This window comes from Trichechus manatus, unplaced genomic scaffold (assembly GCF_000243295.1).
Source record: "Trichechus manatus latirostris isolate Lorelei unplaced genomic scaffold, TriManLat1.0 scaffold00073, whole genome shotgun sequence".
Classification (NCBI taxonomy): domain Eukaryota; kingdom Metazoa; phylum Chordata; class Mammalia; order Sirenia; family Trichechidae; genus Trichechus; species Trichechus manatus.
The window spans coordinates 9,109,319-9,121,984 of record NW_004444009.1 but is presented as its reverse complement, the minus strand read 5'-3'; the positions used below and the strand labels follow the sequence as shown (position 1 = coordinate 9,121,984).

At 34.7% G+C, this 12,666-nt stretch overlaps 1 protein-coding gene across 1 annotated transcript; it reads left to right on the top strand.

Moving 5' to 3' along the window:
• The first annotated feature begins 220 nt into the window (after window positions 1-220).
• Window positions 221-10,997, top strand: LOC101361789 (bile acid receptor-like). The gene is made up of 9 exons (XM_023734835.1): window positions 221-284; window positions 1,890-2,252; window positions 3,894-4,034; window positions 8,326-8,468; window positions 8,557-8,661; window positions 8,801-8,900; window positions 9,962-10,084; window positions 10,582-10,704; window positions 10,867-10,997. Exons 1-9 carry the CDS (start codon window positions 221-223, stop codon window positions 10,995-10,997), a joined length of 1,293 nt encoding a protein of 430 aa, XP_023590603.1.
• Window positions 10,998-12,666: the final 1,669 nt, after the last annotated feature.

The following is a 12,666-nucleotide window of genomic DNA, read 5'->3' as shown; positions in this document are numbered from 1 at the left end:
CAATGAATATTTTTCCAATTAAAGTGTGAGTATAAATGTCTCATGTATAAATTCTGCTAATTATTTATTTTCGAAAAGCAATATTACACTTTTATAAAGTTGTATTGATTTGATAATCAGACTTTCAAAGAATCTACAAATCTTTTGTTTCCTTCAGGTCTTATTGTGAAGAGTCCAGCATTCACTGGAGTGAATGAAGCAGTGAAAATTGGGTCAGAGAATGGCAGATACTTGTCTCACTGCCACTGATGAGTACTGTCTTGCTGAATCAGTGCAGTACTATGGTATGTAGCAAAAAACTACCGTGAATAGCCAATAAAACTTCTTTGTTTTGCAGGAGGATTTAGGGTTAGCTACAGAGATTTTTATAAAAGAAAGAAACAGATCAACCGAAGGCTCAAAATTATTCCTTACCGGAGAATATAATTAATTAAAAAAAACTGAGCAATATTTAAATGTCGTAAGCCAGGATCAATTGTAAAGAAGGAAAAGCACAATGGGCTTAAAATTGCATTAAATTTTTAAGCAAATCAGAAGTTATTTTTAGGAGCTAGCAGAAGATAATTCTGATGCAATTTAGTAAATGTAGTTCACTGAAGTTATGAAATATACTTGAATATTTTAATCTACATGTAAGATTCCTATAAAAGGGAAAGAAGTAGAAAACAATGCAAAAAACCATGACAAGACTAAGACTATAATATAAATTTAACCTCTAATGTTAGTTTTCTTTTAAAGTTTGGTTTCCATGCCAATGGAACACCAGCCAGTACTCTAGAGGGGTGAAAAAGAGGCTTTTAACTCTCATCCAAGAGAGGCTCTTTTCTTTTAAAAAAAGAATTAGTTACATTGTGTTTACTGATAACCTTTCTCCTGATATCAGGCTGTTATCTGGTATTTATTCAACACTCAGCATTGCACTGGATGTTATAAGATTGCAAATGATTTATGTGAATTATTAATAAGAAGTATGTGGTTTACTAACCTTGGTGGTAGAATTTTGAGGGCAACAGTCAGTCTAACCATCTGGTAACTCAGCACCAGGAAAAGTACAAATATTGCTAGTTACAGACACAGAGAAACTAAGTATTCCTGGGTCCTTTAGGGTTAATTTTCCTGATTTAGATTCAGTAATTCTCTTGAAAGCAGTAAATAAGTTGGTGTTTGGGAGCTGATTACAAAAATAATGCTATGAGTTATATTTCATTTTATAGTTTGTATGTGCTTTTACATATCTTATTTCATTTCATCCTTATGATAACCCTGTGAGGTAGGTGAATTTATCCCCAGATAATTGCTAGTTAGAATCACTCAACAACAAAATAGAAAAGAAACTGGTAAATTTAAATCAAGTCTACAAATGGCAAAGGAGGGTGTTAAGGTATATTAAGTGGGGAGTTCAAACAAAAACAATTTCTTTCTTTAAATAACCAGATAACTGAGTTAAAAATGTGTTTTAGTTTGATTTTTCTTTTTTGGGGGATGGGATAATTTATTAATTCATCTGTTTTTCTGACTTGAGTACACTGAAAACAGTGTGCCCACAACAAAGGAAATGTAGAAGATGGGGGAAATTGTCTTCACTCCAACCTCTGGGAGATATTCATTCCTACTTAAGGTGGGAGACTGGATTGGTATGTAAACCATTAATAACTATTGCCCCTTCTCCCAGCTCCCAAGCAACCTCTGCAAACCTCTGGGATGGTACACTTACGATGCACTGCAATTCAGTTCATTGTCTGCCCATCACTCTGGACAGCAAGACCCTAGGATGTAGCAGACATGTTGAACTGACTCTGTGTGTTGAGCATAAAACATTTTGAAATTTGAAAACGATTATAAAGTTTTGAATTTTTACCATTTGTTCTTTTTTATGTTTAAAAAACTAGATATTTTGCCAGAACAAATCAATTATCAGCTGCACGACTCTGATGTTCAAGAATCACCTTATTGCCGGTATTCTGCTGCCCAGTTTCCTCCAGCTTTACAGTCCCAATTTTTACAAGGTCATTTTAACACTTATAGTGTGGATCCACAGTACAGTGGTGGACAGTGTGGACTTGGTTCCTGTGAATTAAATAAGCCCACTTATGTGGTTGCCCACCACGTTGAAGATGGATACCCTGGAATAAAAAGATTCAGGCAGATTTATTCTTCCATGCGAATTAAGGGACAGGAAGAACTCTGTGTAGTTTGCGGTGATAAAGCATCAGGATATCATTATAATGCACTTACTTGTGAGGGTTGCAAAGGTAAGAATAAAGTTAAAATGAAATTGTAATACGTATCAGTGTTCACTGAAGAGTCACAACATTTTAGGCATGTGAGAATGCTCTTACTTTTTAAAGAGTGACAAGTAAAGCCAAAGACAGCCAGCCATATATTTAAGGGTGGTCAGTTTGAGGGATCAAAGACATGAAAATATAATGTAATAAAGTTGATATTCAGTTTCCTTTAACTTAACATTTAAATATAATTCAACTTAACATTTAAATACAAAATTCAATATTTATATGGTAGAAGTTTGCCACGCTCTTAGGTGAATCTGATGTTGGAATAGAAAATGATTTTTAAAAAATGATCTGAATTTTGACTATTTTCTTTTCATATGATTTATATAATTCATGCATTAGGAGGGAATTTAAATTAAATGACTTCAAAGATTCAGTCCAAGTCTATTTATTTTGAAATGTTTTTTAAAAAAACAATTGGAGGTCTGAATGTGTAGACCATCATTGACAGTGGCATTTTCAAAGAGTGAAACAATGTTTGCTGAAGTTTTGAGGTTCTGAACCACTTCTGCATTGTCTTATTCACAAATGCAGTGTTGGGACAGGACCTGAAAATCATTAGCGCACGACAATGTTAGGTAAACTTGTCTGTTAAAGGTATAGGGTGAAGTTTTGCTCTCAGAATGCCACAACTCACTCTTCACAAAGAATAATAGCCCAACGAAGGTTCTGGGAAATGAAGTACCAGTTTTATGAGTAGAATAAGTGGGCAAGTGTTTGCTTCCTCTTGAAATGCAGGGCCTTTCTGCTAAAACAAAACTGACAACTGAGGCATAGTTCTGGAAACCTAAGCTGAGCTTTTTATTCCCTTTGTTGAGTCTAACTCATGAAACTCCCACTCTCAAGTGTGTCAACAGAAAAAGAGGATATGGTAGGATTCTAAGAGGGGCATTGACTAAGCTTATCAACTTTACTCCCTGGAATGAAAGAGGAGGAAGATGGCAGGGATTATGGCACAGGAACAAGAAGGAAAGGAGAAAATGGGAAGAGGGACCCCATGCATGGATTTAGGAAGTGAAAAGAAAGTGTAGAATCCCTTACACACACACACACCGTTGCTCGTTCAATGTCTCAGACCAGATAAATTAGCACCTCTGGGGAAGTGCTGAGAAAGGGAAATAGAGGGATAAATTTAGAAGAATGTTCCATCCATCCTCTATGGGTTAAGGTGGAAACGTGAGGAGAAAGAGGAAGTTTTTATTGTAGGCTTACTTTGCATGATCACATATTCTTTCAAGGGAGAGATGCTTCATAGAACCTAGATGTTCTGTAGAACATAGTTTTAAAAATGCTTTTAGTTGATGTTTTATAACCAAAGTAAAAGAGAGTCTTAATGTGATGGAGCTATTTACGTTAATTTCCAGATGTGATTATTGAAAAGAACAACCTTGAAATAGAATGTATCAACCAAGAAAGGATTAAAAAAAACAATCCAGATAAATGTATATTAAAGCAAATCTCCTTATTGAGGGAAAAAACATTTTACTGAAATAATTTCATTAGCTTGATTACATAACTCCACTATGAAGGCGTATGCTAATAAAATGACATATAACCAAAAATACCTAATGATAAAATTAAAAAAAAAAAACGTTTTATTAGGTTTTTTTCGACGTAGCATCACCAAAAATGCAGTATACAGTTGCAAGAATGGTGGTCACTGTGAGATGGACATGTACATGCGCAGAAAATGTCAAGAGTGCAGACTGAAAAAGTGTAAAGCAGTAGGAATGTTGGCAGAATGTAAGTGCTTTTTTTTTTTTTCTGAGGGATGTTTAAATTTTTCTTATCTTGCTGAGAACGTAATACATTCTTCAAGTTGTCATTTTGAACATTTACATATTTGCTTGGATTTATGCTATTTCTCTAGTAACTGTTAAATTAAGATGGACAGTTAGCAGCCTAGCTAATTATTTCCATGAACCCTGCTCTACACTATATTGCTCTACTTTTGGTAATAATTCTTCATTGGAAATCCTTGTGTTTTCATTATGTTACTTAACCTAAAGTTATACATTTAGAAAGAACAGAAATTTAAAATAGTAGTTACTTTTCTTCAGTCTTGTTATCTTTAGAACCCTGTAGGATACCTAGAGGCATAGAGTTGGCTAATAATTAACACATAGGTGTCAAAATTCAACTCAACAGGCAGGAGAGTGCCTAAGCTTTTGAGTGCCTTCTATGCACTCAAGTTTTTCCTTAACTTTTATGATGTCATTTAATCCTCAGAATAGTACTAAGATTTTGGCATTATTTCAATTCTTCCTGTTCCCTGGATCTCAAGGTGATTTTAAAATATACTTTTCTTTATAGAGTACTGTTAATGGTTTCTATTCATATCTAATCTAGCTTGTGCTGACACTTATACTATTTTGCACTTATACTGTTCTATTAGTTTTTTGGCCATTTTTCCATTCTCTGTTTTTAATTCAGTCTGCCTTCAACTGCTATAATAACAATTTTCCTTAATTTTTATCAGGTTACACTCTTGTTTAATTAACACCAATGCGATATTCCGCTCATATTAAACTGCTAATTATAATAAAATCCAAATTCTTCAATCAAAGTTCTTTACAAAATGGATTCCTATTATTTAAAATTCCACGGTTGGAATAGACCTTAAGGTTATCTGGCCCAACCAGCACGAAGCCTTGGTGGCACAACAGTTACAGTGAAGCACTTCTGTAAAGATTTACAGCCTTGGAAACCTTATGGGGCCAGTTCTACTCTGTTCTTTAGGGCTACTATGAGTCCAAGTTGACTCTCTGGCAATGGTTTGGTCCAACAAACCTGAATCCTTTATTTTGTCCCTGATAAATTTTGTCTTTTAACTTATGCCTGAAAACCTCTGGAAAAGGGAACCCATATTTATTCTTCCAAGGCAGTCCATAAATGAAATCTGCCTTCCTTTCTCTCATCCATTGGTCCTTAAAAAGTTTTAAACTTGAAGGAATTATTTCAAAGTTGAAAAAAGAGATTTAATCAATGTAGCTATCATGGTACGTGGACACAGGCCTTTCTTGAGTTCAACAAATAAACATTTAAATGTTATTCACACTCATCCAGATGTTTCTCACTCCCTTTCCCCCTTCCTCTCCCCCTCCTTCTCTTTTTCTCTAAGCTTGTCACTCCATATTTGAATGCATGGGTGCCCAAATTCCATACACTAGGTAAAAGGAGTTTTCATCAGGAAAGTTCTCCTTGCCCTGGCTTTTTATGTTACCTGGCTTCACCCAATAATGATGCAACTGAAATGGTTGAAGTATTAAATGCATAGTAAATTTCCATCTGCATGAAATACAGGAGTATCAGTCAGGAAATTGGCATGTAAAGTTTTAGAATTCCTGTAGGGGGATGGGCTGGTGAGATGGAAACATGTTTTTAGGTCATTAGTCAAGTAAGAGGCCCCTGGTGGTGCAAACAATTAAACATTCTACTACTAGCAGAAAGGTTGGCGGTTTGAATCCACCCAGAGGTGCCTCAGAAATAAGACCTGGCAATCTACTTCTGAAAGGTCACAGTCTTGAAAATCCTATGGAGTAGTTCTAGTCTGCACACATGGGGTCACCATGAGTTGGAATCAACTCAATGGCGGCTAAGAACAATAAGTCAAATAGGTTAGGGCTCAAGAAAAGGTTCCACTCCCACTGGGGAGCTGAACAGAAAGCCAATAAAAATAATAAAAATAAAAGCAAGCATTTTACAAATTATTTAATTCTTACCACAGCCCTATGAAGTAGATACTATTATTATCCCATTTTATGGATGAGGAAATCAAGCCATAGAGAGTCATATAGCTGGCTAAATGGTAGAGCCACAATTCAAACCCAGGCATACTGACCAGCTCTAGTGTCTGTTATCTTAACCATTATAGTATATTGCACTCAGAAATACGATGTGTGTGACAGTGTCCCCTTCATGTTGTTTAAGATTGTCTCAAAAATATTGTAGGGCTGATCTTGCAGGTTAAAGACATCAACACCTCTTGCTAAGAAACACTGGAAAAGTTAGAGACTGACATCATATGTGAGTCCTAACATTTATCCTGGGTGAACTTTTCCTTGGTTATATTTCAGTATTTTAGTCTGTGAAGATCTTCCAAAATTATTTTTCTGTCACATAATGTTTGGGCTATTTTTCTAAGCTGCTTACCATTAACAAGTTTGATCCAGATTGTGGTTTAAAATATTTAATAGAATTAGTTGGAGGATGGAACCTTGTGACTTAACATTTAGAATCTTCCTGGCCGATTGACATTTATCCATTAATCAACCACCTTTGAGTATGGTTACTCAACTAATTATTACTCTATACTAACAATCTTGAATCCAACCTACGTCTCCATTTGACTATAAGCATATATTAAGAGACCTTGTTAAATGACATGTTGAATTCCACATACACTTTGTCTAAATTATTTTCTTGACCTGCCATTGTAAGAATTCTGTCAAAGAAGGAGCTAAAGTTAAGCTTGCATCATTTGTTCTGATTAAACTATACTGGGCTTCACTGATCATTGCTTCTCCTTTTGGTTTCTCATAAACAAAATTTTTAGGTGTGTAGATTTGTGTAAAATTTATCTTTCTGCCTCCTTTTGAAAAGCATTATAACATTTTTTGATTTATTGACATTTCTCTTATCATCTACCACCCCCTAAATACTAGGCTGTAATAGTTCAATTCCTTAGAATGTGTTTTTTTTTTTTTTTAGGTGGAGAGAAATAAACTAATTAGGAACACTTGTTCTTCAACAATTTCTTCACCCATTTAGACAACCAGTTTATCTTTTGTAGCCCGAAAAGGAAGATGACTTCTGTTTTCTTTAAGTCATCATCAATATTATACTATCTGTACCAAGCAGTGTGTTCTCATTCTCTTTTGCCCTGAATGAACCTAAAACATGCCTTTCCTCACATATCAAGAACTCCAAGATGACACGGTTCCTTTCTTTAAGGGAGTCTAATTTACCTTCACCAAATAAGTTATTTTTAATTAGAAGCAGCTCTATTGTCAAAGTTCTTTACTACCATTTCAAATCAATATTATAAATTTATTTTCCTCCCTTCCATGACTTGTTTATCCTCACCTCTCTGCCAATTCCTTCCCCTTTAGGTTACTCTTCTTTCTCAGAACTAAACTAAAACCTCTTTAAAATACACCACTTTAAAAAGACTTCCCACAATTCCATCTTATTCTAATGACTCATTTTCTTCATAGCACTTTTGCATTTATGTGCTCAGTTCAAATTATTTTAATATTTACTAGATTTTCTTTTTCAATTGCCTCATATCATTTTTATGTATTCTTGTTCCCCAGCAAAACAATAAAATTATTTTGGAAAGGATTAAGTCTATTTGTTTTAGCCTTAACTCCTGATATAATATTTTTTATGTAATAGGTATGTTTTAAATTTTTATGAAAAACTGATAGATATGACAAAAGGTAAATATTATATTGGGTTAATTGTATTAGTGATTCATGATAATTTCTGCTGTTCAAGTAGAGATGGCAGTTGAAGTTTCAAAAAAAAATCTATAAATTTACAAGCAAAAAAATAAAAAGTATTCACTTTATAAAAAAGGTATTCAGTGCCATGTCTTATTCAAAAGAACAAAAATTGAACTTAGCTCATTTTAACTTTCACAAGCTATTCTCTTGACCTTATGATATGAAAATCAAGGATAAAAGCCCATAGATATAGTAGCAAATTGCTGTCCCAATTGATATTCTATGTTGCTTCCAAGATAAAATTAATGTGGAAATGTCTTTAGTATAAAAAAGTCTAAATTTACAGGTTGGAGATGCAAAATTAATTTTTAATTTATGTCTAGGATGATTATGTACTTTTACTTAGACTAGGTAATGTGGAAGTAAAAGGAGAGGGTACTATAGTATATTTAATTGATGTGTACATAGTTGCCCAATAAGAAGGGTTCTTTGTAAAAGATTATATGTATGTAGAATATAAGATAATTCTCAAGTCCTATGTTATTTGCCCTTCCAAAATTTTTTATACAAATTTTGCAATATCACAGGTTTGCTCACAGAAATCCAATGTAAATCAAAGAGATTTCGAAAGAACTTTAAGCAGAAGAATAGTTTTTATTCTAACATCAAAGTGGAAGAGGAAGGAGTAGACAACAAGCATGTGTCATCCACAACTAGATCTGGAAAAACGGCAAGATTCTTAAAAATTTCTTGTTTCTTTAATGATTATGTTTTGTTTAATATATAAGTTACAGTATTTTCCCTGTGTTTTCTTATAGATTCAGGAGAGCATAGAACTAACACAAGAGGAACATCAGCTCATTAATAATATTGTGGCTGCTCATCAAAAATATATAATTCCTTTAGAGGAAGCAAAGAAATTTGTATGTGTTCATTACTAGCAAGAAATAACTTATGATTAATTAAGTTAGAAAATAAGAACACAAACATAAAAGTTTAAAACTTCAACAGTTATTTGAAATAAAATGAAATTTAGTAATCTTACTTCTTTTTGTGGGTTAGCTTCAGGAATATGCAAATCCTGAACTGAGCTTTACACGGCTGTCAGAGACAGCAGTGCTACGGGTACAAGAGCTAATGGATTTTACCAAGGGACTACCAGGTAATCAAAAAAGAAAAAGTAATTTAATACTTAAATTGATTTTTAAAAGAGTTCCTTGTTTTAAAGGAAGGGGATATTTTAGGAAAACAAAAACCTATTGTTTTCCATCAAAGCTGCTTCTAAATGCAAAAAATATGTGTATTTTGTCTGCTTTGATCAATTAGCTAGATCAAAATCTAAATATTTAAAAATATTATTCAAATGACTTCAAAGACTTAGAGTTAAGACATGCAAAGTGGTTGGTTGCAAGTTTTTTTTTTTTGGAAATGGTTTTTTTTTTTTGATAAAACAGGAAACAAAATTCTCTATACAATACTAAAAAAATCAAGTCACTTTTTGCGAAAACTTAGTTATCTATTTACATATACAGATAACTCATTGTAAACATAAAGTCTTCGAGGCTGCATCAAATATACTCAATTTTTTCTTGCCATAAAAAGTCAGTTGCTGTCAAGTTAATTCCAACTTATGGTAAGCCTGCGTGATTCAGAGTAGAACTTCACTTCATAGGGTTTTCAACGGCCGTGATCTTTCGGAAGTAGATCAGCAGGCCTTTCTTCCAAGGGAGCCTCTGGGTGGATTTGAACTGCTAACCTTTCAGTTAGTGGCTAAACGCTTGACTTCTAGGGTTTGTACCACTCTGGAACTTCTTGAGATAAACAAACAAAAAAAAAACCCAAACCCATTCCCATCAAGTGGATTCTGGCTCATAGCTACCCTATAGGACTAGAACTGCCCCATAGGGTTTCCAAGGAGCAGCCCGTGAACTCGAACTGCCAACCTTTTGGTTAGCAGTGGAATGCTTAGCCACTGCACCACCAGGGCTCCTCTCCTGTGACAGGAAAGTATTATTTTTAGTTCTGATGGAAGTGCTGCAAAATATAACCATGTAGAATCAATAATTTTATTCAGATTTTTTTGAAGTTACATATCATGATTATTCTAAGGGAACGTTTAGGACTCAGATCCTAAGTAAATGAATAATTCAGAATGTTAAATCCTATACCTGAAAATTGCCTTCATTTTCTATCTTCAAACAATTATGTGATCTTTGCTTATAGGCTTTGAAAGTTTGACCAGTGAGGATCAGACTGCATTACAGACGGGATCAAAAACTGAAGTGATGTTCCTTCATGCGGCCCAACTTTACAACCAGAAAGAAAGTCTTTCATCAGTCTCTGAAAGTAAAAATGCCAATTAACTTAACCTTAGTGTTAATAATGAGTTGGAATTGACTTGATGGCAACGGGTTTGTTGTTGTTGTTGTTGTTTTTTGGTTTAGTGTTAATAAAAACCCAAACCCATTGCCATCAAGTTGGTTCTGACTCATAGTAACCCTGTAGGACAGGGTAGAACAGCCTGTAGGAATAAGTACTTCGTAATCGCTGTTTATAGTTTTCCAGTATATTGGTTAACTTCTGTTTTTCTTTTAAGGAAAGCCATTCTTATTGCATCATAGAAAAACACATTTTCAGAGTGTCTTATATAGGTCATTCTTTATAAAATATGAACTATTTCTTAGCCTAGCTTCCTGTTTCAGTAATGAAAGTTACAGAGTTACATTCGTTGGGAAAGTTTCCCATCTATCATTTATGCTGGATTCGGAAAGAGTAGAACTTACTATTTGTATAAACATTAAAAAAAAAAAAAAATCAGACTCTATATTTTTCCCTTTTACTAGGTGCTATGAGATTATCAAATCATTCAGATCATGAACTGAATTGTCACAATCAGACTGATGCTAGAAGTGTTATTCATATGGAAACATTTTGCAATGAAGACAGTCTTTCTACAACTCTAACTGGTAATACTACACACAATACAGAATATTACATTGGGTGGAAAAATTTGGTTGGATGTAATGTTTCATTTTCTTATACTGCCTCGAGAAAAAAATGATAATGGCAATATGTTTGATTCTGCTCTATGTTCTGATGAAAACACATTTTTATATTAATCTTTTCAGGTATTACTGAAGAATTTATTACTGCACTGTTTTACTTCTACAGAAAAATGAATGAACTTAATATTACTAATACTGAATATGCTCTGCTTGCAGCAACAACTGTGTTTTTTTCAGGTAAAGTCCAGTTATAACAGAAATAGTAAAATTTTAGATTAAGTTTGGCAATGAAATCATGACATTTGTGCTAGTTATATCATTCAATTATTCATTACTGCCAAATGTACCAATTTTGTTTCATCAAAATTTCCTTCTCTGCCAGATTATTGTCTACTGCTTATGAATATGCTGTAATTTGTTGCATTTTAAAAATTGCTTTCTTGACCCTCTTCAGCTACTCTCCCATTTCCACTTTACAGAAAAACTTTTTTTTGAAAGAGTTGTTTATACTCCCGTCTCCATTTCTTTCCTCCTATTCACTCCTGAACCCACTACAGTCAGATTTTGGCCTCTTCTCTCTACTCCACCATAATTTGTCCTGATTTGCAGTAATCTGTCCATTGCTGATTTCAGTGGTCAATTCTCAGTCCTCATCTTACTGGAATTGACTTGTTAGCTGCGTTTGACAGAGCAGATCACTCCCTCCCTCTTAAAGCATTTTCTGCACTTGGCCTAGGTGATCACTCCCTCCTTCCTGACATGCTTTTTTTCCCCCTGCTTGATTTCCAGGACATCATACTCTGAATGCGCTCAACGGTAACTAACAGCAACAACAAGCTCTCTCTTGATTTTCCTCCTTAGTAGCGGCTCTTTTTCAGTCTCCGTTGTTAATTGCACCTCAGCTCCCACAGTTATAAATGTTGGAGTGCCCCAGGACTTGGTCCTTTTTTCTTCTACACTTACTTCCTTGGCAATTTTATTCAGTCTCATGGCTTTAAATCCCATCTATATGCTGACCACTCCCAGATTTATATACCGATTTGGACTGCTCCCCTAAACTCCATTCAATAGCCTGCTCAGCATTTCAACTTGGATGTCTAATAAAACAACAACAACAAAAAACAAACCCCCTTGTTGTCAAGTTGATTCCGGCTCACAGCAACCCTATAGGACAGAGTCGAACTGTACCATAGGGTTTCCAAGGCTATAATCTTTATGGAAGCAGACTGCCACATCTTTCTCCCACAGAGCTACTGTTAGATTCAAACTGCCGACCTTTTGGTTAAAAGATGGGTGCTTAACCACGGCATCACCAGGTCTCCTTGGATATATAATAGGCATATCAAATTTAACATGGCTGAAGGTGATCTATCCCTCACCACCACCATGCTGCTGTATTCTTCCTTTATCTCGCAAATGGTATCTCCATCCTTCAAGTTGTGCAAGCCAAAATCCTTGAAGACATCCTTCACTTCTTTTTTTTCTCTTAGACCTATTTCAAATCTGTCAAGAAATCTTGTTGGCTCTACTCTCGGAATACACCCAGAACTCAACTACTTACTGTCTTTGTCCCTGCTACCTTTGTCTAAACTACTTTCCTAAGTAGCCTTCTTGCTTTTCCACCCTTGCCTCCCTAGACTCTATTTTCTATACAGTAGGTATACTGGTTCTTTTAAAATATGTCATATCATGTCATTCCTTTGCTCATAACCCCTCAATGGCTTCAGATTTTACAAATTAAAGCCAAAGTTTTCCCATCATTACCTACCTTTTTGCTTACTCCATCCCAATCACACTGCTTCTCACTCAGATGTTCCTTGAAAATCTCAAGCAGGCTACTGCCACGTGTTCTACTGTACTTGATGAGTCCTCTGTCTAGAAAGCTCTTTCCACAGATAACTACATGGCTTTTGCCTTCACTAT